General features: G+C 41.5%; 1 protein-coding gene across 5 annotated transcripts in view; it reads right to left on the reverse strand.

Annotated features, from left to right (window-relative positions):
- Window positions 1-25,634, reverse strand: part of DNM3 (dynamin 3) — a 318,627-nt gene that overhangs the window by 99,351 nt on the left and 193,642 nt on the right. For all 5 annotated transcript variants that reach the window (XM_054037812.1, XM_054037811.1, XM_054037814.1 and 2 more), the window contains one exon: window positions 12,208-12,317. In XM_054037812.1, coding sequence (XP_053893787.1) covers window positions 12,208-12,317 — 110 coding nt within the window. The remainder of the gene's footprint in view (window positions 1-12,207; window positions 12,318-25,634) is intronic.

Here is a 25,634-nt window from a genome sequence, read left to right on the forward strand (position 1 = left end):
GGGCCCTGGTGATGCGTTTCCTGACCACGCCCCATACAGCCTCCTGCGCAATGCTCCTCATCGTCGGGTCCAGGCACGTCAGGAGGCGGAAGGCGTAGATCATCACCGCCACGTTGCACAGGTCACCCATCCGAGATACGTTGGTGCCACCCTGCTGTGGGAAATGTAGATGATGTCCGTGCTGGCCCTCTGGGGAAGGTGGAGCCACTTCTTCACCAGCTGTCTGATGGTGCTGTCGCCCTTGTTCAGGGGCACCTTGGCTACGGCCGATCCCCTGAAAACAAAGGAGATGCGGGGGATCAGAAAGGTATTGAGGGCGTTGATCTTTTGCCAGGGGGTGAGCAGAGAGGAGTCGATTTGGGCTGCGTCTCGCAGGATCTCCGCGATGGTGTCTTCGGGGGTCTGTTGGACGCGGACTCCTGTGGGTGTGCCGAGGTGTTGGTATACCTCTCCCTCTTCGAGGGAGGTCATGGACTCGCCCTGGATCAGGAACCGTGACAGCCGGACCAGTGCCCTGGTGCCACCGTCGACGTGGAGGGAGGCACATTTTTTGGGGTTGAAGCAGAGGCCCATCCACTTGGCAGCTTGGCTGGTGACGTCGAGCATTTGCTGGAGGCTTTCTGAGATGTCGGCGACCAGGGCCAGATCGTCTGCGTAGGCCAGAATGCTGATTTTCTTGCCATGCAGGTCGAAACCGGTCGGGCGCTGGAGATGGCTCGGATGAGTGGTTCCATGGCCAGGTTGAAGATGATAGGGCTGAGGGGGCATCCTTGTTTCACGCCGCGGCAGATGAGGATGGCGTTCGTCTCTCCATCCGTGGTGCGGATGGTGGTGGTGCAGTCCTTGTAGAGGTCCCGGAGGATCTGGATGAAGGTATCTGGCATCCCGAACTCTCCCAGGGTGGTGAAGATGTGATGGTGGGGTATGGACCCGAAGGCGTTGGTCAGGTCAATAACAATAGTTCTCTAGCTACTAAATTTCTGAGTCTTTACCTCATATAGTTTCTCTGCTAAAGAAACCTAGTGAATGTACTTAATAAACTCATGCCAGTTTTAGAGAGATTCTAGCAATGTTCTACCAATACGCCATATACTTGGAATTAGGAATACTGCTAGAACCAGTATAAGAGCAGGTTGGAAAATAAGGGGAGGGTTTTCCTACAGGAAACTTCAACTTTTAATTGAAAGACTGAACATTTCATATATTATTGTTATTATTTGTTCCAAAAGTTTCAGTTTTCAGCCAAAAACCTTGGTTTTCCGTTCTTTCATGAAAACTCAATTTTCTGCAAAACGCGCTTTTCATAAAAAATTATGTTTAACTGAAAACCCAGGTTTCTATTGAAAACCACTTTCAATGGACCAACCATTCCAGAACTGGAATTAGATTTTCAAGTGTGCCCACTGTATATGTAAATATATTGTGGTAGGTATGTTCTGCTGTTGCTATGTGTAATCTGAGAGTGTTTTAAGCCCACATTACTACAAATGGTTTGCTGGGTTGCCAGTTCTCACTATTTTATCTTGAGTCTTGTGATATTTGGTGTTTTTCTTGATGCCTCAAAATTCCTGGAATCCTGTGGTTATGTGAGAATCTCAGTTTCCATAAAAAAATAAAACAAAACAAAACAAAAAAGGCTTCTAGCCCTCATGGTTGAAGAGATGTGAAGGGCCTGACTATTTTTTAACACTTTGGGTTGGCAGTACTGGTTCGTCTAGTTCCTATCCAAATTGTAATTTATTATATATCATAGTATTTTGATACCGTACACTTGATCATTATGGAGCTCCAGGCTCACAGAGTTCATTATGCACATTAGGATAAGATGGGGTTTGGATTTCTTTCAAGCAGATTCATTCAAGATCTGCAATGACCTACTTATTGATGTAAATGTTCCTTGACAATATCAACCCTGTGTGATGTTCCAGCAGCTTTATATCTCAGGGAGTTTGACCAAAACATCTAAGGGCCTGAGTTAGAGAACTGTACTTAGTATTATTCTGGCAGAGCTTTTAGTCATAACTGTCACAAGGCAGGGAGCATTTTTGGTTACTTTAAATAAATGTACATCTGCCTATGTAGAAATTAACATGTGTTTTTCCATCCCAGAACCATTTTAAAAGTCCCTCTACTGATTTCTATGCACAGAGATATTATAATATAATTATAATAGTACAAAGAGGCTCATAGATCACAGCTAACAAAATAAAAATCCTTTCAAACAAGGTTTTTCAACCCAGTGGAAAGAAACTTAAACAGATCTAATGAATGTGAAATGGAGAAACTAATCCAAGGTGAGAAAAATATCACAAAAACAATCTCTGACTTTTGAAAGAAAATGTAACATCCAAATTAGTAGAGTTGTACTTAGAAAATGAAGTTGCTATGGCATTAAACAAATTTCAACAGTATTGCCCAAGGTTAACCAAAAGTCAGTCACACAGAAAACCTCTGACAAAACAAAGGAAGACACAATTCAAGTGAGATCACGCGCCTCTCTATCTGTGTGTGCAGAGGGGAATGGTGATGGGCCTTTCAATACAGCAGAGTGAATGGTACCTAATACTAAATCTTTCTATTATTGCACATGCTCAGTGAGTTATCCACAATACATGTGCAGCCCACACCCACATTCATACACTCACTTGAGAAACCTCTCTTCCCAGCTGTCTCCATTCAGGGCAGGAGACATCCCAAAACCTTTCCATTCATGTCATGGAGTTGGAGGAGTTCACCCTTCCAAAACCATCTAAAATAGAAGTTTTTGACTTTTTAACAGTTTCCTCCAGAGAGAAGCAAAGTGGCAGCTTGTATTAATACCTTCTGCTGGTACAATGGGTGATTAAATCTTCCACTAATATAAGGATTCTAATGTGGTGGGGCACGAAATAAGGAGGTATTTGAAAGCACAGGAGAGGAAACAGGAATGTGCCAGATAAGTTCCATGATAGCTAGGGCTCTATGTCTGTCACAGAGGTCGTGGAAGTCATGGATTCCGTGACTTTCCGCAACCTCTCTGACTTCTGCAAGGGCCAGTGTGGCTGATCCCAGGGCTGCCAAATCAGCTGGCTCCAGGGCCAGATGCTGAGGTGGCCCCCCAGGGACAGCCAAATCAGCCGCTGCTTTGGCGGCCCCCGGCAGGGTCCGAGGGTGGCCAGAGTAGTCGCAGTCCGCGGCCGTGGGCAGTGGTCCCTGGCCAGGCAGCTGGAGCAGCTGCAGTCCATGGCCCCCAGCAGCTGGAGCCGCTAGCCTTGGGTGCCACCCGCAGCAGCAGATCCCAGACCCCTCCCCTAGCAGCAGCCCCCCACGCCTTCCCCCCTCTCCCCAAGATTTAATCACAGGTATTTTTAGTATAAGTCATGAACCGGTCAGGAGCCATGAATTTTTGTTTATTGCCCATATCCTGTCCATGACTTTTACTAAAAATACCTGTGACTAAATCATAGCCTTAATGATAGCACATGTGGCTGGTATCAAGGTCAGGGCTTCTGTACCTGTAGGATTCCTGTCACACCAGCCCCAAATGTTGGTGCCCTAGAACATTCCATCAAGTTACCTACCATATAAAAAAGCAGAACTAACGTGGTCTCAGTCTTTAACCAGTAGCTGAAAAAAATTGTACTGAAAACCACAGGGGACGATCTTAAAGTTGCCTACCATACTGGCAACAGTGCTTAGGGTAGATTTCATTGTACAGTGGTCACCCTTAAAAAATTGCTGATTAAATTACTAAAGTATATAGCTTGATGTCAATATTTGCAATTTCTCTAGCAATTCCTTCATACTTTTGTAACCATACCTACGTATCTAAGGCAAAACTGACATGTTTTTAAGGGCAACTGCTGTATAATTTCCATTTCAATTCTTCTTCTATAAAAGTGTATCAACATATTAATTTTGTGCACAGGCAGCTGCTGAGATATAATGATGATGGGCCTCCTATACCTTGATAAGCAGATGTACTGTAAGTGGCATGTAATTATTAGAGAATATATAAAGCTATAAAGCAAAAACCATCAAGTTAGATTATAAGGAGGCATTTATCCGCACTCATAAGTCCGCACACATGCCATGACAAATACAGCTAGAAATTATAGAGCAGGAATGTCTGTGAAATATGCAGTATTGAGCTCATCAACCACTAAGGCCCCGATTCTGGGGGGAGGGAGGGAAACAAACAAAAAAAAATAACCCACACACTGACTACACCCACACCCTCTTAACCTGAACAGTCCCATTGAAGTCACTGAAACTATTCACAGGCTTACAGATAACTCCATGTGATATAGGATTGGGTCCTAAAACAGGAATGTTTGCCATCTAACATTATTTTGTGAATTTCTGGGTCTTTTTATATTTATTGCATCATAATAGAACTGACTTTAAAAGTCCAGAGTTGAATGCAGACTGAGCCAAATTTTTGGAGTGAAAAACTAAAAAGTTGCATATATTGGATATTTTCAATTTGGTTGAAAATTACCATAAAATGAAAAAATGCATACACAATATTAGTTTAATATACAGCCATGTAAAAGAGAACAGGAATCTAAACATTCAATAAATATACACTCAAGACATTTTAGATATTAACTCAACTCTAAGTAAGCTAGATACAATACACTGGATTTGAAGTGTGCTTTGGCATATTGTTATACACACCTGAAACTCCATAACAGCAGTTTTTAAATACAGGCAGCCAATTTTTTTTAAAGGAAAGAAATAATAAACGCGATGAAGTTAGGGCTCTGCAAATATTTTCTTTATGAAGCTATCCATCTGCAGTGAGTTAGCAGCAATGTGTGACTAACATTTTCTACAAAGGCGTGCCATTTCAGTTCACTCCAATGAGTGTGTGTGTGTGTTAATTAAAATTAATTACACATGACTTTCAAACGATTTCTTTTTTTTCCAGAAGAACCAAACAGAACATCTCCGAGAAAATGCTAAGAAAGAAAATTGCTTAAGAGCTTTACTCTACAAATCAAACCCACTTGAGTAGTCCCACTGAAGTATATTGATTTTTAAATTAACATAACTACTGTCCTAATGGGAAAAATGAGCAGAGAGAGAATAATATACTAATCATTGTAGCCATACTTTGATTATGAAAGTGTCTAAATTTCAAATATATCCATCACAGAACTATATCCATAACTCACATCTCACTGTTCATCAGTAGTAATAATTTAATTTAAATTAATTGCAGTAATAATTTAAATCAGCACAAAACTATCCAATTAATATTCTAGAATGAAATTAATATAGCTTCTATCTTAGATATAACTCAGCCTTTAGGATTCCATTGTTTCTGGACAGGGAGTTGTTTGTTATAATCACACATGTTGGTAGAGTAATACTAACAATTAACAGAAAACAACATGATTTGCCTAAGAACAGTGTGCTTATACTAGTATAATGGTGGTAGAATAAAACTGAAGTAAATTTAGTTATTTCCTAGGTACCATCCCTACAGAGAGGCTTGGCAAAATTCAATGTTTTCTATAATTTTGATTAAAATAAACATTGATATTATCAAAGTATTTTTTTTCAATTTTTATCGATTTAAATTGTCACAGTTGTGCAAAATTATGGGGTTTAAGCTTTTTTTTTTTATTTTTTACTTTTATCAATTTAAAATGTCAGTTGTGGGAAACCTGGGGGAGGGAGGGGACAACGATTATTTTATGCCAATAGATGTTGAGATTCAAAGAGTTTAAGCTTTCTAGCTGTTAACACAGAAATTGTCAACAGTATATATGTCAAAAATATACAAAATAAATACTTTAATTCAAACTCTAATAAGTTCTCAAGCAGCATTTTTCTGATCTTGCCTATCTGTGAAGTTTGATTATTGATGGAAGTATTTTTTCCGTTAGTTAGTGTGTGTACAGGGAAACTGACATTTACTGATAAAAATCCAACCCTTCCAAGTCTACCTATATAGCACTTTAAAAAATACTAAATAAATAGCAAATGTTGATTGCTGCACCTACTTCCAGTATGTTAGAGAACATTGTTTTTTCCAAGCAAACAGCTTAGTTCACTGACTCAGCAATATTTTGGCAAACTGCACCAAAAAACTTGATTGTTCCATATAAACCACTAAAAAATATCTTATTTTTTTGCTATGTTTCCATAATTCTACAGGTAATGAGAGGCCTCCTTGAAGCAAAACACAACAAATAAGCTATTTGTTCTGACTTTAGCATTGCTGCTGCTTCTTCTTAAGAGTTTTTTTTGCTCTGTAATACCAGTCCTAAGACCCCTACCTGCAAATGCTGTGTTCTACTATTTCCCCTGAATGGTGATATAAATGAAAGGACTGATAAGGCAGAGCAGTAAGCTACTGAACTGCAATTGGGGCTTAAAACTCATTTAAGTCGGATTTCTTTAGATTACAACTGCTTCAATACTGAACAGAATCCAGAAGTTCGTTGTAGTTTACAAACCTCAAAAAGTTGTTTTCTGGATAAAATTCATCTGAATTTTTTTTAATGCACTCTCACTCCCTCATTTGTAACACCACATATGGGGCTATGAATAGGCTCATCCCCTAGCTCTCCCTGGGGCTTGGCTTTCTTGGTAAATCAAAAACAGTAACAAAACATACACTTCAGCCTAAGCTTCCTCCCTGAGCTTGGCGTCCATCCAGCACCTCCTTTGTCTTAACTCCCTGCAGTAGTTTCTTCTCTTTTGGGTGCCACCCCAATCCCTCTTATATCTTGGGGTGGTGGTAACCAGCTGCCCTGTGGCAGCCAGAAGAAATTTAAGAGCTTTATTCAAGGTTCTAATACTTGCTAATGGGATGGGGCTCACAAGAGGCCCGGTACATTGCTTCCCTCCCAGAACATCTAATCTGTGTCATCTTTGCAACCCACATAGGACCCACCCAACTCCCCAAGTCACATGTTGCCTCCAGAAGACCCAGGCTCTTCTCTGCCTGTGGCATTTCCTGTGCCATAGTCCTGAATGACATTCTTGAACGTCCCCTAGGGTCCAGGAAATGTTCCCTATCTCTCCTGAAGACAACTACCCAGGCTAATGAATGAGTACGGCACCCCTCCCCAGAGTCAGCCTACTTGCCCCCTACACATAGGGGAATGAGGGATGACTCAGAACAAGTTCTGCTGTCTGCCTTTGCTCATCTCTGAATAAGCTCTCCCATACCAGCATGGGCACACATGGCGACATCGTCTCTACTCGCTCAGCAGTCACACGACACTCCCATGGGTATCTCAGCCCATGCAGCTTCAGCTAGACCATGTAACCTGATAGTCACAATCCATGTAGGGCCTGGTGGCTCACCCCATCATCTGGGTAAGCATCGTTTTGGTTTTTCTTTCAGCGTCCCCAAGACTTTATCTTCACAATGGTTCCTCTACCTGCCTTACTATTTGTTCCTCAGACTGAAGCTTCAGCCTCTAGACAGACAGCCTCCACCAGAGAATAGCAGGTGCTGGCACACCCAAGTGCCATTATTAGCTATTCCATCAGGCCCTCTATTATTTGGGTCCTCAGTGTGAGTCTGTGTAACTGCAGAGGAACATCTCTTGTGCTCCAAACCCACCTCTCCACCCACAGACCCCACTATGGACAGCCATGAGGGGAGAGGAACCTGACAAGATCATTTGGTTTCTACTAGAGAGTATGGCTAGGGGAGGGGATGCAGAGTCTCCATTTTCCCCTGGAGCCGGGTAGGGTGAGATGAGGGAGCCTCTTTCCCTCTCTGCCACCCTGGAAGAGAGAGGGAATCAAACAGGAGAATAGAGCTTCCTGTGGGAAAAAGGAGGTAGATAAGGGACTCCCCACCAGACAATTCTTCTCCCCATCAGGTTCTGCTCCCCCTACTGGCAGGTAAGGGCAGGAGTCAGCAAACAAATACTCCAGCCACCAAAAAAACAAACAAACAAACAAAAAAACAGACCAGCTTCCTCCTCTGGCTCCATAACTCCAAAATCTCCCTCCTGGTGTGTCCCTTTTTCACCAGGAGAAGCAGCAGCAAGAAGAGGGAGCTGATCTCCCCTAAATTCAGGAGAACACATGGAAGGGGAACTCTCCCTCTGCTTACAGCAGAGGGGAGGAAGATGCACCCCTCACACTTCTGCTTATTCAAAGCCCTTCTGATATCCTAAGTGGAGCTAGAATAAACTGCTCCTGCCACAAGGAGTCAGCAGAAATTGCAGCAGCTTAATACAAGGTTCGAATACCTGCCAATAGAGTGAGTCAACCAAAAAGCTCTGCCTCTCTGTTACAAGGCTGTAAGGGTTATTTTAAGGTGGCACAGAAACAAATTAAATGAAATAGCACCAGTGCTTAATTTGTAATGAGAGGTGTGCTGGGGCTCCAGCAATTTTTTTACTTTCATAACTGACGCAACAAGCCTAGAGGTGCTGGGGCTATGAACTCTCATGCCTAGAGGTGCCGGGGCTCAGCCCCAGCAAGCCCTGGCACAAATTAAGCAGTGAATTGCACTATCTGGAATTCCACAGCCATTAGTAAGATCATCAGAGACTATGATTGCTTCCCCTTATTAACTAAAGACAGCTGGAACTGTTGTACAGTTCCTAAAAAGAGGCACATTTGTGACTATAATGCTTGTCCCAAGCTAAAGTACTTGCCTGAAAGAAAAAAATATATAAATCAGCAGATAGTTTTTACGGGAAATAGGTGGGTAGTGGGCAAAGCGTTTGTGCTGAAATTCTAGAAGAAAAGTAAACTTTCTGGGAAAGACAGAATTATTATTTTTTGTTTGTTCTCGAACTTTGCCCAGGAGCCTCGGGCTTATTCATCAGTGCAGCCGTTGGATGTGGACCTACTGTTCATGAGCGTATGATTGGACAGAAAATCCTCTCCCTGGCTTTATTAGCTCTGCTTATGACAGAATGCCAGTCAATCATTGTGAAAATGGGAGAGCGAGTCAAATGGCAGTTTCTCTAATACCATTTGCTTTAGCCCCGAACAATTCTACCTAAGTAAATCAAAAGAGCCCATCTACACTAGTACGCCCCTGCATGTGAAATTTAGTAGTACGTATGGTTTAAATACATGGTATCTCTCTACAGCTTTTAACAATTATTTGGTTTGCTGGAAGGCACCTCTAGTTTCTTTTTCCTTCTGTTTAGGCAATGTTACTTGGATAAGCAGCATATCCCTCCTATTCCATTTCAGTGGTTTAATTTTAATTTAGAAAGCAATCAGAAAGGAATTTAAATTCATTATTTCACAACACAGGCTGTTCATACACACACAATTATGTTTCATTACATGAGAATTTATCTTCTCCATTAAATCAATTGCCATAGCCTTCGTTCATTACACATTACCATATCACATTTGATTTCTGTCAGAGAGCTGTTGACTTCTGCAGTAAATCAACGTGACAGAGATTGTTAGTTTCCTTACTCATCTATCTACAGTCTCCTATTTAAGCCTGTCTACCCTTCTTTTCAGCAAAACTAGGATTTCCCCTAGTAACTATATTTCACAACTGGGGAGGTTTTCATAAATGGAAAAAATGCAGTATGCATAATCCAGGAAGCTATTGAAATGTACAATATCAGAAACATATGGCTACAGGAAATACCTTGGCAGTAAGAGGCTGGGAATGAGAGAACAGTCATCAAGAAAACTCTCTTGACTAAAGGGAGACTTTGCTTTAACAATTTATATATTTTTAAATGCACACTAAAACTTTGCCTAGGCGATGCACAAAAATTGGATGCTGCTTGAGATTAAGGAGGAAAGAGGAACACAGAATGACCCACATAACATTCTGGGATGTTATAGTAGATGGCTTTACTACTGTTCTTTAATTATCTGTATCTTAAATACTGAAATCCTTGGAGTCAGAGAAACCCTCAACAGGCAAAAATTAAAAAAGGGTGACTTCTTTCTCAGTTAGTAGTATGAAAGGAGTGACTAGACACGGAGTTTATTTTATACTAATAAAAAAAATGAACAGTGCAGACTCTCACAGTTAACATTCCCCCTGCACCCCCCCTCCAACCCCCAGAAAAATATCTTCATGATCAAGGAACTTTAAAATAAAATGAGATCCATTATACCAGTGGATCTAAACCTTTTCTATCCAAGACCTTCCACCCTCAACCTAGCAAGGTGGGAAGGGCAGGGTGGTCACAACCCCAATACATGTTCATGACCACCAGACTGAAAACCCCTGCACTAGATAATTTCATTCAACACCCCCACAATGCTATTGCAGGCAATTCCTAGCATGAGGCAGTATTAGATATTAAACCAATACACTTAACTTCAGCCAAAAAGGGAGATTTCTAGAAAGATCAAGGGAAAATCGGCTGCAGCATGATAGCAAAGAAATTGCCATTTTAAATATAATTTAATAAAAGGATTCCCATAACCAAGGAGCCCATCTCTTTCTGCTATGGAATTCTACTTAGATGACATGATTCTGGCATCTTATTGCTGCACTGTCATGTCCATGTATATTTCAGGATGCTTTTAATGAAACTTCAGAATGCAGGAGGCCCAGTCAAAAGCTGAGTGGGTAGTAGCTCTAACAGATTTTACATATACGTATCTAAAATCCTCACCCCACATTCTACGTGACGATCCGGTGAAAATGTGAAAAATCACTCCACCCCTTTTTGTGAACTGGAAAAGGTAAATGATTTGTTTCTCTCCTTTTTTCATAGCAGTTTGCCCATTAATATTTAAAAAGCACAAAATATTCATAACCATTAGCACAACAAAGGAGAATCGCCCCTGTGGAACATAAGGCCCCCCGACCCTAGGGGCTGAACTACATGCCTGCCTTAAAAAATATTCCTATACTTTGCACAGAATCAATAAAATTGACAAGGATCCATCACTACAAAGTTATCTTCCATGACTGACCTATGTGTGTGAACAGTTAAATTACATTTCAGCTTCCACAGATCATTTCTCTTACATTTCAGAACAAACAACTTCTGAAAAGGCAAAAAAAGGTTTAAAAAGCTTTCTGCGGGGTCTAGAAATGCAAATGGTCAAGTGTTTTATCTCATGTTCCTAACGGTTATTTGGGAGAAATTTTCCAAGTGCACTGTTTGAAACAGAATACGAACATGCGAGCCCAGTCCAACGGTTTACCAGTTGTACCGCAAGACTTTATGGGGCATTCAAGCATGAGACTCAAACTTAGTCTCTCGCTCTGGAGGCCAGCAGCAACTGGGAGTGGTTCAGAGATAGCCCACTCAGCCCTTGCGGGAGAGAGTGCCTATTTTGCTGTGCAATGATCACTTCTAGTCAGTTCAGGAGCAATAAAAACCGATTCCACAGAGAGTCCTATCCAGTCCTTCTTAGATAGAAAGACATTTCAGCACATCACAAAGCTTTGGAGGATGGGGTGAATGAAGGAAAAGATAAAGGACAAGTATTAAAGGTACTTAAACTGATTTTTTGAAAATAGGACTCCAGAAAATGCAGCTTATCTACTGAAATGCTATAGCTCCATTGAGCCAACCTCAAACACGACTCCTCCCTTTAGAATGAGCACTGATCACTTGCATTTGGGTGTGTGTTGCAGTGTTCACATTTCCTTTCTGTTTGTATACTAGTCACACTCTCCTGCTTTTTAGAAGCATATCTCCACAGGGGCACGACACTCTCACCACTCCTTACTCAGAAGCTGCAGGCTAGCTGGAAAAGTGTCAGGTGGAACATAGCTGAATTAAGATTCAAATGAATTAGGAAGACAGAGGTATCTCATTCATTCGTCCCTCAGTTGTTTTTTTAAAAATCACCTACAGTGACTGATGACTAGAGACATATTGTTGCTGTAGAATTGAGAGACCAATCCTCAACTGGTGTAGGTTAATGTAGCTCTATTGACGTCAATGGAGCTTGCCAATTTCAACCAGGATCTAGCCCATAAAGTACAAAAAAGTCACAGATGGAAGGTCCAGCAACACATAAAAATAGGATAGGGAGAGGATCGGTAACTCATTCAAAAGAGCAAAATGACTAACCACGGTCTTGAGTCCACACCATGAACAGTGAGAATGATCTAATGCTAACTTTTGGTGCCATGCATCAGGATTAAAGCAATAGCACAGAAAGAGATGAGCTGAAAGCACTGAAGAGGTTTAAAGTCTCATTTAATGGGAGCACCAAAACTGCAGTCATTTTCATTAAATTGTACATCTTCTCAGACCTATTTGCAAAGCACTGGCTGGCGCCTTCCCTTACCTTTGCTCCGTGTTAAACAAGGCAAAAATATGTTTGCTAGACATGAAGCTTTTTTCAACATCCCGCACTTTCAGGTTGTCCAAGGGAAGCATGTACTTCTTTTCCTTTTCCTATTAAAAATAAATAAAACCACAAATACTGTAATATGTTTCAAAGAAAGCAGACATGAGCATGCTCTAGTTTAGTTAGCGACTATTCTGTTTACTACCTTGACATCAACACTGCTATCAAAGACTAAAGGAATACCTAAAACAAATTATCTTACTCATAGTTGGGTGAGCTTGGGTGCGTACCAAATGATATAGCCTTCCATCCCTTTCTTTCAGTTAGCTGGAGGACAGTATGATGTGGAACCCTATTCCATTCAACTAATCATGTAGGGACAGGTTCTGTCACTTGTACTCAGTTTCAGTAAATGTTAATCAGAGATTATTTATGGTAGATGAGAATTGTCAGGATCCTGACAAGAGGAAGAAAGGACAGTAGCAAAATACGGACCCTGGACTTCATAAAAGCAGACTTAGACTCCCATAGAGAACTGATGGGTAGGATCCCCTGAGAGGCTAATATGAAGGGGAAAGGAGTCTAGGAGAGCTAGCTGTATTTTAAAGAAACCTTATTGAGGGAGCAAGAACAAACCATCCCAATGTGCAGAAAGAATAGCAAATATGGCAAGCGACCAGCTTGGCTTAACAGTGAAATCTTCGGTGAGCTTAAACTCAAAAAGGAAGCTTACAAGAAGTGGAAATTTGGACAGATGACTAGGGAAGAGTATAAAAATATTGCTAAGGCATGCAGGGGTGTAATCAGGAAGGCCAAGGCACAATTGGAGTTGCAGCTAGCAAAGGATGTGAAGGGTAACAAGAAGGGGTTCTACAGGTATGTTAGCAACAAGAAGGTGGTCAGGGAAAGTGTGGGACCCTTACTGAATGAGGGAGGCAACATAGTGACAGATGATGTGGAAAAAACTGAAGTACTCAATGCTTCTTTTGCCTCAGTCTTCACGGACAAGATCAGCTCCCAGACTGCTGTACTGAGCAACACAGTATGGGGAGGAGGTGAGCAGCCCTCAGTGGTGAAAGAACAGGTTAAGGACTATTTAAAAAAGCTGGACATGCACAAGTCCATGGGTCCAGATCTAATATATCCAAGGGTGCTGAGGGAGTTGGCTGATGTGATTGCAGAGCCATTGGCCATTATCTTTGAAAATTCGTGGCGATCGGGGGAGGTCCCAGACTATTGGAAAAAGGCAAATAGAGTGCCCATATTTAAAAAAGGGAAGAAAGAACCCAGGGAACTACAGGCCAGTCAGCCTCTCCTCAGTCCCTGGCAAAATCATGGAGCAGGTCCTCAAGGAATCCATTTTGAAGCACTTGGAGGAGAGGAAGGTGATCAGGAACAGTCAACATGGATTCACCAAGGGCAAGTCATGCCTGACCAACCTGATTGCCTTCTATGATGAGATAACTGGCTCTGTGGATATGGGGAACACGGTGGACGTGATATATCTTGACTTTAGCAAAGCTTTTGATACGGTCTCCCACAGTATTCTTGCCAGCAAGTTAAAAAGTATGGATTGGATGAATGGACTATACGGTAGATAGAAAGCTGGCTAGGTTGTCGGGCTCAACGGGTAGTGATCATAGAATATCAGGGTTGGAAGGGACCTCAGGAAGTCCAACCCCCTGCTCAAAGCAGGACCAACACCAACTAAATCATCCCAGCCAGGGCTTTGTCAAGACGGGACTTAAAAACCTCTAAGGATGGAGATTCCACTACCTCCCTAGGTAACCATTCCAGTGCTTCACCACCCTCCTAGCGAAAAAGTTTTTCCTAATATCCAACCTAAATCTCCCCCACTGCAACTTGAGACCATTACTCCTTGTTCTGTCATCTGGTACCACTAAGAATAGTCTAGATCCATCCTCTTTGGAACCCTCTTTCAGGTAGTTGAAAGCAGCTATCAAATCCCCCCCCCCATTCTTCTCTTCTGCAGACTAAACAATCCCAATTTCCTCAGCCTCTCCTCATAAATCATGTGCTCCAACCCCCTAATCATTTTTGTTGCCCTCTGCTGGACTCTCTCCAATTTTTGCACATCCTTCTTGTAGTGTGGGGCCCAAAACTGGACACAGTACTCCAGATGAGGTGTCACCAACGTCGAATAGCGGGGAATGATCACGTCACTCAATCTGCTGGCAAAGCCCCTACTTATACAGCCCAAAATGCCGTTAGCCTTCTCGGCAACAAGGGCACACTCTTGACTCATATCCAGCTTCTTGTCCACTATAACCCCTAGATCCTTTTCTGCAGAACTGCTGCCTAGCCATTCGGTCCCTAGTCTGTAGCAGTGCATGGGATTCTTCCGTCCTAAGTGCAGGACTCTGCACTTGTCCTTGTTGAACCTCATCAGATTTCTTTTGGCCCAATCCTCTAATTTGTCTAGGTCCCCCTGTATCCTATCCTTACCCTCCAGCGTATCTACCACTCCTCCCAGTTTAGTGTCACCTGCAAACTTGCTGAGCGTGCAGTCCATACCATCCTCTAGATCATTAATTAGACATTGATCAATGGCTCAATGTCTAGTTGGCAGCTGGTATTAAGTGGAGTGTCCCAAGGGTCGGTCCTGGAACTGGTTTTGTTCAACATCTTTATTAATGATCTGGATGATGGGATGAATTGCACCCTCAGCAAGTTTGCAGATGACACTAAGATGGGGGGAGAGGTAGATACGCTGGAGGGTAGAGATAGGATCCAGAGTAACCTAGACAAATTGGAGGATTGGGCCAAAAGAAATCTGATGAGGTTCAACAAGTGCAGAGTCCTGCACTTAGGAAGGAAGAATCCTATGCACCGCTACAGGCTGGGGACCGACTGGCTAAGCAGCAGTTCTTCAGAAAAGGACCTGGGGATTACAGTGGAGGAGAAGCTGGATATGAGTCAGCAGTGTGCCCTTGTTGCCAAGAAAGCCAACGGCATATTGGGCTGTATTAGTAGGAGCATTGCCAGCAGATCGAGGGAAGTGATCATTCCCCTCTATTTGGCACTGGTGAGGCCACATCTGGAGTATTGTGTCCAATTTTGGGCCCCCCACTACAGAAAGGATGTGGACAAATTGGAGTCCAGCAGAGGGCAACAAAAATGATTAGAGGGCTGAGACACATGACTTATGAGGAAAGGCTGAGGGAACTGGGCTTGTTTAGTCTGCAGAAGAGAAGAGTAAGGGGGGATTTGATAGCAGCCTTCAACTACCTGAAGGGGGGGTTCCAAAGAGGATGGAGCTCAGCTGTTCTCAGTGGTGGCAGATGACAGAACAAGAAGCAATGGTCACAAGTTGCAGTGGGGGAGGTCTAGTTGGATATTAGGAAACACTATTTCACTAGGAGGGTGATGAAGTACTGGAATGGGTTAACTAGGGAGGTGGTGGAATCTCCATCCTTAGAGGTTTTTAAGGCCCATCTTGACAAAGCCCTGGCTGGGATGATTTAGTTGGTGTTGGTCCTGCTTTGAGCAGGGAGTTGGACTAGATGACCTCCTGAGGTCTCTTCCATCGCTAATATTCTATGCCTCTAATTGTAAAAAAACCAATACTATTGAAAGATGAGTGGTTTTAAAGCACTTTTTTCAAGCACAGGGCTAGAAGGATGTAAATAATGGTAATGGTGACTATTGGTTTCTCTTCAGCACTTGACATTTCTTTGAAGATCTGAGTGATTTCAAGGAAATTCACTGGTGGCCACTATGTGCCAAACAGGTCTCCCACGTATTAGTGTATCAAGATACTACTACTATTTTTAGAGCGCTAGTAGTGAGCCTCACTAACCCAAGTCTATTGACCTGGGCTGGGAGTCTTGCTCAAAAACACTGTGGGGACATACCAAAAGCGCTTTTACAAAGGAGACCCTTTTACAGATGGGGAGACACCCAAGAAGTGAATTGATTTGATTCACCCAAGAGCTGGGATTAGAACCTATTTCTCCTGACTCTCAGGCTGGTGCCCTCGCTCCTAGATCCTATGGTTCCAAATACATTAGATAAATATGACAACTGAATAGTGAGATGTAATACAGACTCAGAGCAGTCTCTTCAACTAACAATATCTACTGTCATGTATGGCTGTTCTAGAGCCCTTACTGTATTCAAACATTTAGCATTTAACTAGGTACTGAGGAGTAACCTGCAAAATTAATTTAAAATTTAAATTTTAAAAGATAGATGTTGTGGTCAAATACAAAACACACACTGCCACACAAGGACATTAAAACATAAGCAACAGAAGTCTACAATATCTAGCAACAGAAATTCAGAATATTCAAGAGTATAACAAGCCCCAGGCTGCAATCCTATACGAAGTTCCATCAATTCGAATGGGATAACTCATGCAAAGAGAGGTTGCAGAAACAAACCCAATTTCCTTAGTTAACTGAATGTGTTCCTTTTACATGCATGTTTTCTGGAATTGCTTTTGTATTTCCTTTTTGAAGTTCACATTTCTGAGTCAACAGACACATATTAATCACTAAAACATGTATGCATACTTAATTAAGGAAACATATAGAAGCATTTTTATTTATCATAGATGATTAACAGATACAGTTTTTCCTTATAGTTAGAACCTTACCAAGTTCACAGCCATGAAAAATGCATCACGGACCGTGAAATCTGGTCTCCCGGGAAATCTGGCTATTGTAGGGGGATTACAGTATTGCCACCCTTACTTCTGCACTGCCTTCAGAACTGGACTGCCAGAGAGTGGTGGCTGTTGGCAGGCACCCAGCCCAGAAGGATGTACTGCCACCAGCAGCAACACAGAAGTAAATGTGGCATGGTATGGTATTGCTTACTTCTGCACTGCTGGTGGTGGCGGTGCTACCTTCAGAGCTGGGTGCCCGGCCAGCAGCCGCACCTCTCCAGCCGCCTAGCTTTAAAGGCAGCACAGAAGTAAGGGTGGCAATACCACGACCCCCCTACAATAGCCTTGTGACCCCCCCCCGCCATAAGCCTCTTTTGAGTCGGGACCCTACAGTTACAACACCGTGAAATTTAAGATTTAAATATCTGACACTGTGAAATTCAAGATTTTAAAAATGCTATGCCTGTGAAATTTACCAACATGGACCGTGAATTGGGTAGGGCCCTACTTATAGTCATTGCAAGATATTTTCCAACATACAGAACCTGTATAAATAATTTAAACACTCTTTAATGATTATCCTTTTATAAGGAAGATTCTAAGATGAAGTAAAGTGCATGGTGTTCTAAAATGTATTTTGTTTAATTGTACTATGTTTTTGTATTATAAATAATATTGTAAATAGTATCAGTATCATTGGGGGGAAAAAAAAACCAAAATGGCAAATATGCAGCTATGCTTGCTTGAGTCCATCTGGAAAATACAACTCATTATATAAACATAGAGGGAGGGATAGATAATCTTAATATCATAAAACAAATTATAGTTTTTTTTTTAATTAAAAACTGGAATGGACAAAGGTGTAGCATGCTTTGTTACACTTAAGTATTTAAGATCGTTTTATAACATCTTAATTTCTTTCAAAATGCTTTAAATGTATCTTGTTCTTCCATAATTATAAAAATAGAAATGGCTTTTTTCTTAAATGATTAATTATTACACTTTCCAGGTTACTTTCTATTGCAATGAAATGTACTATCATTTACTACTATATTATCATATTTCTGATGAAGGAAGATAATTACTGATAAACCAAGCAACCACATAAGTATGAAAACCAAAACAGAAAGCCATGGAAAAACTATACCAAGAATCCTCTAAACAAAGTTCCAGATGTAGGAAAGTTTTGTAAACATTTGATGCCATAACTGTGAGTCTCTTCTCCAGCCACCAGGAAGAAGGAAATGCCTACTGGAGACTAAGAAGTGGTATTTATTTATATGGCCTCCTACACCGACATTGAGGCGGAGAGGACAAGTCCTATGAAGGGAGATGGAAGGCTGTCTACGTTTCAAAGTCCTTCAGAGACAACATAATGGACGTGAGAAGCCAGGTTTACAGAACTATTTAGCTCAGGAAAAAAGGCATCACACATCCACTATGACATTCAAGAGATACAAAGCTCATCGCAATTTAAAAAATCCCCAACCTTCTCCCCCACTCCCCCCCACACACACAGAAAAAGGAACTATCACCTCCACATGAACTACCATCATTCAAGCAATAGATGAGCCCAAAAAGAAGTTAGCCTTAGCGCATTACATTATCCTGTGGAAGTTCTCAAAGCTCTAACCAGGATCAGATCAGTGTATGCTAGGTGCTCCACAGCCAAAAGGCAAGGTTACTATCTCAAGGAACTGCAAGGTGGGAGGAATGGGGCTAGGCATAGTTATACAAGTGATGATGGGCACCTGGCTCATTAGTTCCATTTCTTATTTTTCAACATTTGTTCATTTTTATTTATAGATTTTAATTTTTGTTACAGGGCAGAGGTGAATGAACAAATACAAGAAAAGGTTTCAGTAAGAGGTGGACAAAGACTCATCTCTAGAAGCAACTGCGACTTTACAAAGATGTAAGTGTGACCCATCCTTCCTCTGACATGAAAAACTTCCCACAGTGCAAGTTAAAAATATCCTAGCCAGGAAAGGCCTTCATGCCCAGGAGATGATGTTCCATCACCAGCAGTCATACGGTAGCCTCTATTTAAAACTGGATAGTTCTGTGCCCCTAGGGAGTGAACTCAGCTCCAGGGGGGCCACAGTTTTCAAATCACTAGGGTGGAAGTTACCCCTTACAATGCTGTTTGGTTGGGAGACTCATAGGAGCATACAAAGAATGAATACAGTGACCATACACACAGTTACAAGTAAAAAATCTTGTTTGTATTATAAGTTACAGTCATATACCCATATAGCCAATATTGGGTTCATACTCACATACCCAAGGATCTTATTAAGTTGGGTGGATCTCCTAACAGGTAGTCATTAATAGAGGAGTGGTTCCCGCTGTGGTCTTCACACCCTATTCATATCAGGAAACCCATTTTATCTTGCTGTTATGACCACACTTAACACCCTATGAATATGCATGAGAGTTCCATCTTCTTCCCTATCTGTACTTCCACACAAATGATGGGGTGCCCTGCTTCTCATAGGTTGTTCTCCTAGTTCCCCTTATTCTTATTAACATTTATATAAACATGTTCCCATGATAACCTGTGTTCAGAGCAGAACTTTTGTGATGTTACAATTGGGTGTCTTGCATTCTAGATGGGTACATTGGGACATTTTCTGGGAACATCGCCTATTGGCACATCCTCTACAGTAACCCTGTAACGTTACTGGCATAGGGTCATTCCTGTGTCACCCATTCATGACACATCTCCTTAAGCCTGAGGCCTAGTGTGGCTGAGCTGAAACCTCACAGGCCTTAGCATGTATCCTTTCATTATGACCTTACTTTACCTATATACCTAATACACACTTACCACTCCTAAATATTTATCAGTCTTATACTCCTATAATCCTATCCTACTTATATCTAGTCATCATACATTGATTACATATGAAACAATATATGAGTTAACCAAGACAACAGATAACACAATTAAATGACAAAACGAACTAATTGGCTACAAAACGTAATGCTCAAGAAAGTCCTTAGTGGGCTAATGCTGTCCTATGTTTTATGTTCGGGTGACTAACAACATGTCTACACTGCAATTAAAAACCTGCAGCTGGCCCATGCCAGCTGACTCGGGCTCATGGGGCTCAGGCTAAGGGGCTGTTTAACTGTAGTCTAGATGATCTGCCGCTGCCTGAGCTCTGGGACCCTCCTGCCTCACAGGATCCTGGAGCCCAGGGCTCCAGACCAAGTCCAAACATCTACACAGCAGTTAAACAGCCCCTTAGCCCGAACCCCATAAGCCCAAATCAGCTGGCATGGGCCAGCTACTGGTTTTTAATGGCAGTATATAGACATACAGTAATAGACCGACTAGCTGCTAACAAGTGATAGTGAGATGGAAATATACTGTACTGCAACTACCAACTGCTTCAGCAAGTTTCAGTTAAATACACTCAAAATAAATAAAGGTGAAGTCCAAAAATATTACAAGGGTGGACGGAGAGCAAAGATCTCTGACAGTGCTTTAAAGTGTGTTCATCTAATGAGTTAGGATGAGTTTGCCCAGAAGAGGCAAGAGAGGGATTTTAATCTAGTCTTTTCCCTCCTTTTGACAATCTGCAGACAGCCCTTGGGTGACTGGAAAAAAGATACATGGATTGCAGCTGAAGGGGGTTTAAGGAAGAATAACCCTATTCTGCAGTTTTTGGCACAATGAAAAGGGATTAATTAATTACTTCCTATATCATTCTTTTTAAGATATCATCAAGAAGGATTCTCGTTTCTAGGTCTCATGAGTTCAGCTCTTCTCTTTCTGGTCTTCTGCTGCACCCATTGGCTAGCTTGAGAGCTCTACCCCACTGAACATCCTCCAACTAGAGGACATTTGGACGTTCCCAGCCAGTTCCTTTCAACAGTGAGAAGTCAGAGTTCCCAACTCAAGACAACTAGTGTATTGCACTATGACACAGGACAATCACTTCTCTCTGGTTTATATCTTGAGGAACGTAAGCAACATTATTGGAGTACAATATGCTCCTCAAACTCTGAAATGTTGGATTTAGCAAAGCGCTTGCATTGGTCTAATTCTGTTCCCACTTAATAGGAAGTCGCATCTTTTAGAGCTAGAGAGTTTCCCATGTGACTTACACTGGAAGCACAAATATCCATGAGAAAGAGTCCTGCACTGATCGTAAATGTAAAGAACCCATATAACATCTCTGTTGAACAGAGCTTCTGTTAGATGGCCTTTGAATTAAGGCATGGGACTAGGAGCTGGAAGGGCTGGATTTTATTTGTGTCTCTACCTTTGTGAGCGTGGGCAACTCACTTGGCCTCTCTGTGCCTATTTGTACGTCTATAATATGGGGATGATTTTTATCTACCTGGCAGAAGTGTTGCAAGGCCTCATTCTGGTAGTTAACATTATGTGAAGCAGATCATGATGCAAGGCTGTGACAAGGTACGCTACCAGTTCAGGTGCAGGGATAGTTAAACACTTCCTCCCTTCCCCACTACTTTCTCTGTCAGGCCAGCAAAACAGTTAAGTGGTGGGGGAGGAGATGTGGGGATTATGAACCTTGGACTCAGATGACATTAAAGAGAAAATGAACGGCTAAAGTAAGAAACACCTGCTCTGTGGCCCTACTTACACCCCAGAAAGCAGACGGCTTTTTAGTTAGACCCGGGCTACTCTCATTGCCTGTGTGGAATAGCCCTCACAGTAACAGACATTATAAAAATGTACACTGTTGTAATTCCTCCAGTCACATTTGAATCAACATCCAACATCTAGATTGCAATCTAACTTTAAATATATCCCAAAGAGTTTCCAGATGGCTTGACAATCATGTTTATAGTGTAATTTTATTTTTACCCTTGCTAAACTAAAAGCAGCATAGCATCTTCACAGTGATCTTTGCTTTACCAGGCTTGCCTTTCTAGCTGAAGCTGCACAGACAGATTTTAAGTTTGCTGCATAAGGCACTTCCATTTTACTCTGAACTTTTTGTTGTTGTCGAAAAACAAAGCAAGCAAGCTGGTGATGGCCACTCAGCTATGTGGACCTGATACTGCTCCTGGGTACAGCTGGAGAAAATATAACTGAACTAGCTAGAAAATGAACTAGGGGTCAGCATTAAAAAGAAAACAATGCAGACATGAAAAGTTTAACATTTTTATGTAAAAAAAGTGGCAAAACTAGAATACTTAATAGGTTGCAGATGCCAGGATCATATTTCTTCCACCTATGCATCTCTCCTGCCTCCTCCCACCTTGAGCTATACAGTCAACTGTTGAAAGCGTAAAGCCTGGATGCCAAACTTTTTTCTAACGTTTCTTTGACAACGGCAAAGCTGAGAGATGAGCAGATCCTCTTACCCAAGACAGAAGCACACTGTTGATGGACCTTCTCCTTGGAATATAATCTATGCCACTTTATTCTAAAGTTTAATTTTAAAAACTGCCTGTTGCAATTGCTGGAACAGTCTGTCACCATCCACACTGGTTGTCTACCAAACCCAGCCAGATGGGTGAAATCTTTATAAGTAAGTCCTCATGAATACTGGTAGTTCTTGCCAAGTATTTGGTATATAGGAAATCCATTGGTTATTTTCTAGTATCAGTTTTAGTGGAACCGGTGGAACATTTTTATGAGAAAATTTTTGATGAAAATGAAAAAAAATCTGTTGAAATTTATCTGAGAGAATTTTGAGTTGTCAGCCAAAGTTTTCAGACCAAAACTTTTTGCCTCAGTGCCTCATGAGAGCTGTAGTTCAAGTGGCTCATGACCCATTCCCCTCTATGGGCAGTGCTCTCTGACTGTAGTACATCTCCCATAATGCACCATAGTCTCCCCTCTTGCTGATCTGTCACAATGCACCAGAGTACCGTCGCTAAAGTGCATCACAGAAGATGTAGTCTGGCTGGGGAGCAATATTACTTCTTATACTTTAAAATGACAACCAGGTATGATAAATTAGAGTATAAATGTATATTATTTATCATGTACATCTTTGTGACAATGGCACTGAGGAACAATCACGCAATACAAGAAGTGAATCTTAAAAAAAAAAAATCTAAACAATTAAAATAGTTCCATAAAGAAAAAAAACGGAATAAACTATATAAAAATGTGACTCTGGCTCCGGAAGGCAAGCCAGAATGTTAGAAGAAAGCAACAGAGGATGTTGAGCGTTAACATCAAATCTCGTGTATCCTCATTGCACAAATCCTTTAACTCCTTCCACATTTGAGATAATCAGCTCTCTGAACCAAGCAAAGCAGACATGCCAAATCCAAAATTTTAGCTAACTGAGAAAATTTTAAAAACTAAATCACACTAGTTAGGCATGATCCACTTTAGGGAATCTGTGTTCTTGTATTTTCAGTATCTATAGATAGCTATAGTTAAAAGATTATAGTTTTTTGTTTTCTAGATTTTCCCTAGATTTTTCTTACACATTTATTTTCCCCAAAACTGCTGCTGCCTCTGTTTTTAAAAGTGTTTAAAAAAACAAACAAACAACCAACAACATTTCCTCTCTCTGGTACTTCTTCAGAATGTCATTACATCTGACCCCATGTTAAATCATTCTTTAATCTAATCTTGTCATTTATTTTATAGTATGATCTTCATTTCCCACGGAATTTTTTCTCCTTCTCCAGGACTCTTATCATATTTGTTTCTGGCACCTTCCTTGCTCCCAAACTTCTTCATGAACACAGTGACAAAAGACTACACATTTTAGCAAAAAGAACAGGAGTACTTGTGGCACCTTAAAGACTAGTACTCCTGTTCTTTTTGCGGATATAGACTAACACGGCTGCTACTCTGAAACCTACACATTTTAGCAATCCCTGCATCTTTTCAATAAATGACCACTGCCATCTCTTTTAATAGGACCTATTTTCTCATTTACTACCCTGTTACAACTGTTCAAATACTGGAGGTGTATCTTTAGCTTTACCTTTTGTACAATATTCCTTTTCATCTTGACTTTTGTTTTTATTTTATTCCCATCTTCCCTTCCTCTCAGCAGCTTCTCGTATTAAAGTTTGAGGCATCATGTTGGAGGAACTACTGCAAGGGCTACTGCTGCTCTGGATAGACCTGTTCTGTGTTTAACTTGAGAACTTCAGTCCCCTACGTAATTCTACCTGGAAATTTATATGGCACCAATCACTGTAGTATCTTTGCTCCATTAAGGTCATTAAATAGTCTAATTACCTTTGGTTCTCGCCTTTTCCCCAGATCAGGCGTGCGAGTTTTATATTTATTCTTCTGGGAGGACAAGGTCAAGGAGATGAATCTTGCATACATTCTTGAAGTCATGAAGATTCATTGTTGTCCTGATTTCTTGTGGAGAGTTCCAAAGCCAAGGGACAGCTGATGAGATTATTCTAATGCCTGCTCACGTGAGATTTATTACTTGTGATGAATTTCATTGTTCTCAAAGAATGCAGTAGGTGCTTGATGGAGAAGAAATCCCTGATTTAACTAGAGTTTAGATATTGAAGCCTTTGAAAATAAAAGTCCCTGAATTTGAACCTGTGCTCAATGGGTAGCCAGTCAAGTGTTCCGAACATTGGGAATGATATGCTCACATGATCCTATGTTGCCAGTGTTATTCCCGGGTACAGAGCACTGTAGCAGTCCAGCTTGTTGATCACAAGAATATAGATCACTCTGGACAAAATGGAATACAGTATGATGAGGAGTAGTCTCCTGTCCAGGAATAGATGGATGAAAACACTTCCAGCAGTTGTAAGCATTTGTGAGTTCAGCAGCGCTGAAAAGTGTAGGATGTCAGCAAAGCTATAGCTTAAATTTGTTGAGCACAGGTCAGACACTCTTGACTGAGGTTGATGTTAACATTTTGCAAAGCATTTCTCTCTCCCCACCAGCATCCCTTCCACCTCATCTGGGCTTAGCTTAAATCAGTCACATTTCATCTAAGCGCTGACCTCACTTAGACAACGTAGATGGTGTTGTGAGCATCTGCTATGAGAGTCGGGTGTCATCTGTGTACTCTGGACAATTGAGGGCATGCTGCCTCATTGTCAGGTCCTAGCAATTTTACACATACAGTGTGTCAAATAGGACAGAGAGCTGTGCAACAGCTTCTGAAGCATACACCAGAGCTATACCATACTTTAGGGCAGATGGAAGATTGCCTTTCCCAAGAAGAGTTGTTGGATATTTCAGTCAGCAGACTCAGGCAATTATGGTTGGTTATTCATTGTTTCGTGCTTCAAGAATTTTCTGTTGTATGAAAGGACCAATATGAGAAAAAGACTGGTGAAAAGGATATGTGGTTTTGGCTCCCATCACCTGGGATTGTGAAAAACCATTTTGGATTCAGTAAATCTTGTCCGGAAAGTGGTCCGTCAGTTCCTCACAACTAAGTGATGCTGGCATCTAGAACAGACAGAAACCACTCAGTGTTGATGAACCAGGTAACAGTTTGACTTATGGCTATTCTGATGGTGGAGAAGAAAAAGCTTTTTTCTTTGTGATACGGCCTATTTCTGACCACTTGGGTTTCTTTATTTCCCTTTTTATCTACAGCAGGTTAATCGAAGACCCATGCTGACTTGTGGGGGTGATGAGGTAAGTATGGGGTGGATTCAGTGCAGTGAGTATATAGTTCCCAGTTTCAGAGAGTTTAAGGCCAGAAGGAACCATTAGAGCATCTAGCTTTACCGTCTGTATATTCCAGGCCACAAAATTTCATCCAGTAATCGCTGTATTGAGACCAATAAATTAAGTTAGACTAAAGCATTTCAGTTCTCAGGACACTACATTGTTGTGTGCCTCAGACAGAGA

This window comes from Malaclemys terrapin, chromosome 8 (genome assembly GCF_027887155.1).
Source record: "Malaclemys terrapin pileata isolate rMalTer1 chromosome 8, rMalTer1.hap1, whole genome shotgun sequence".
NCBI lineage: Eukaryota > Metazoa > Chordata > Testudines > Emydidae > Malaclemys > Malaclemys terrapin.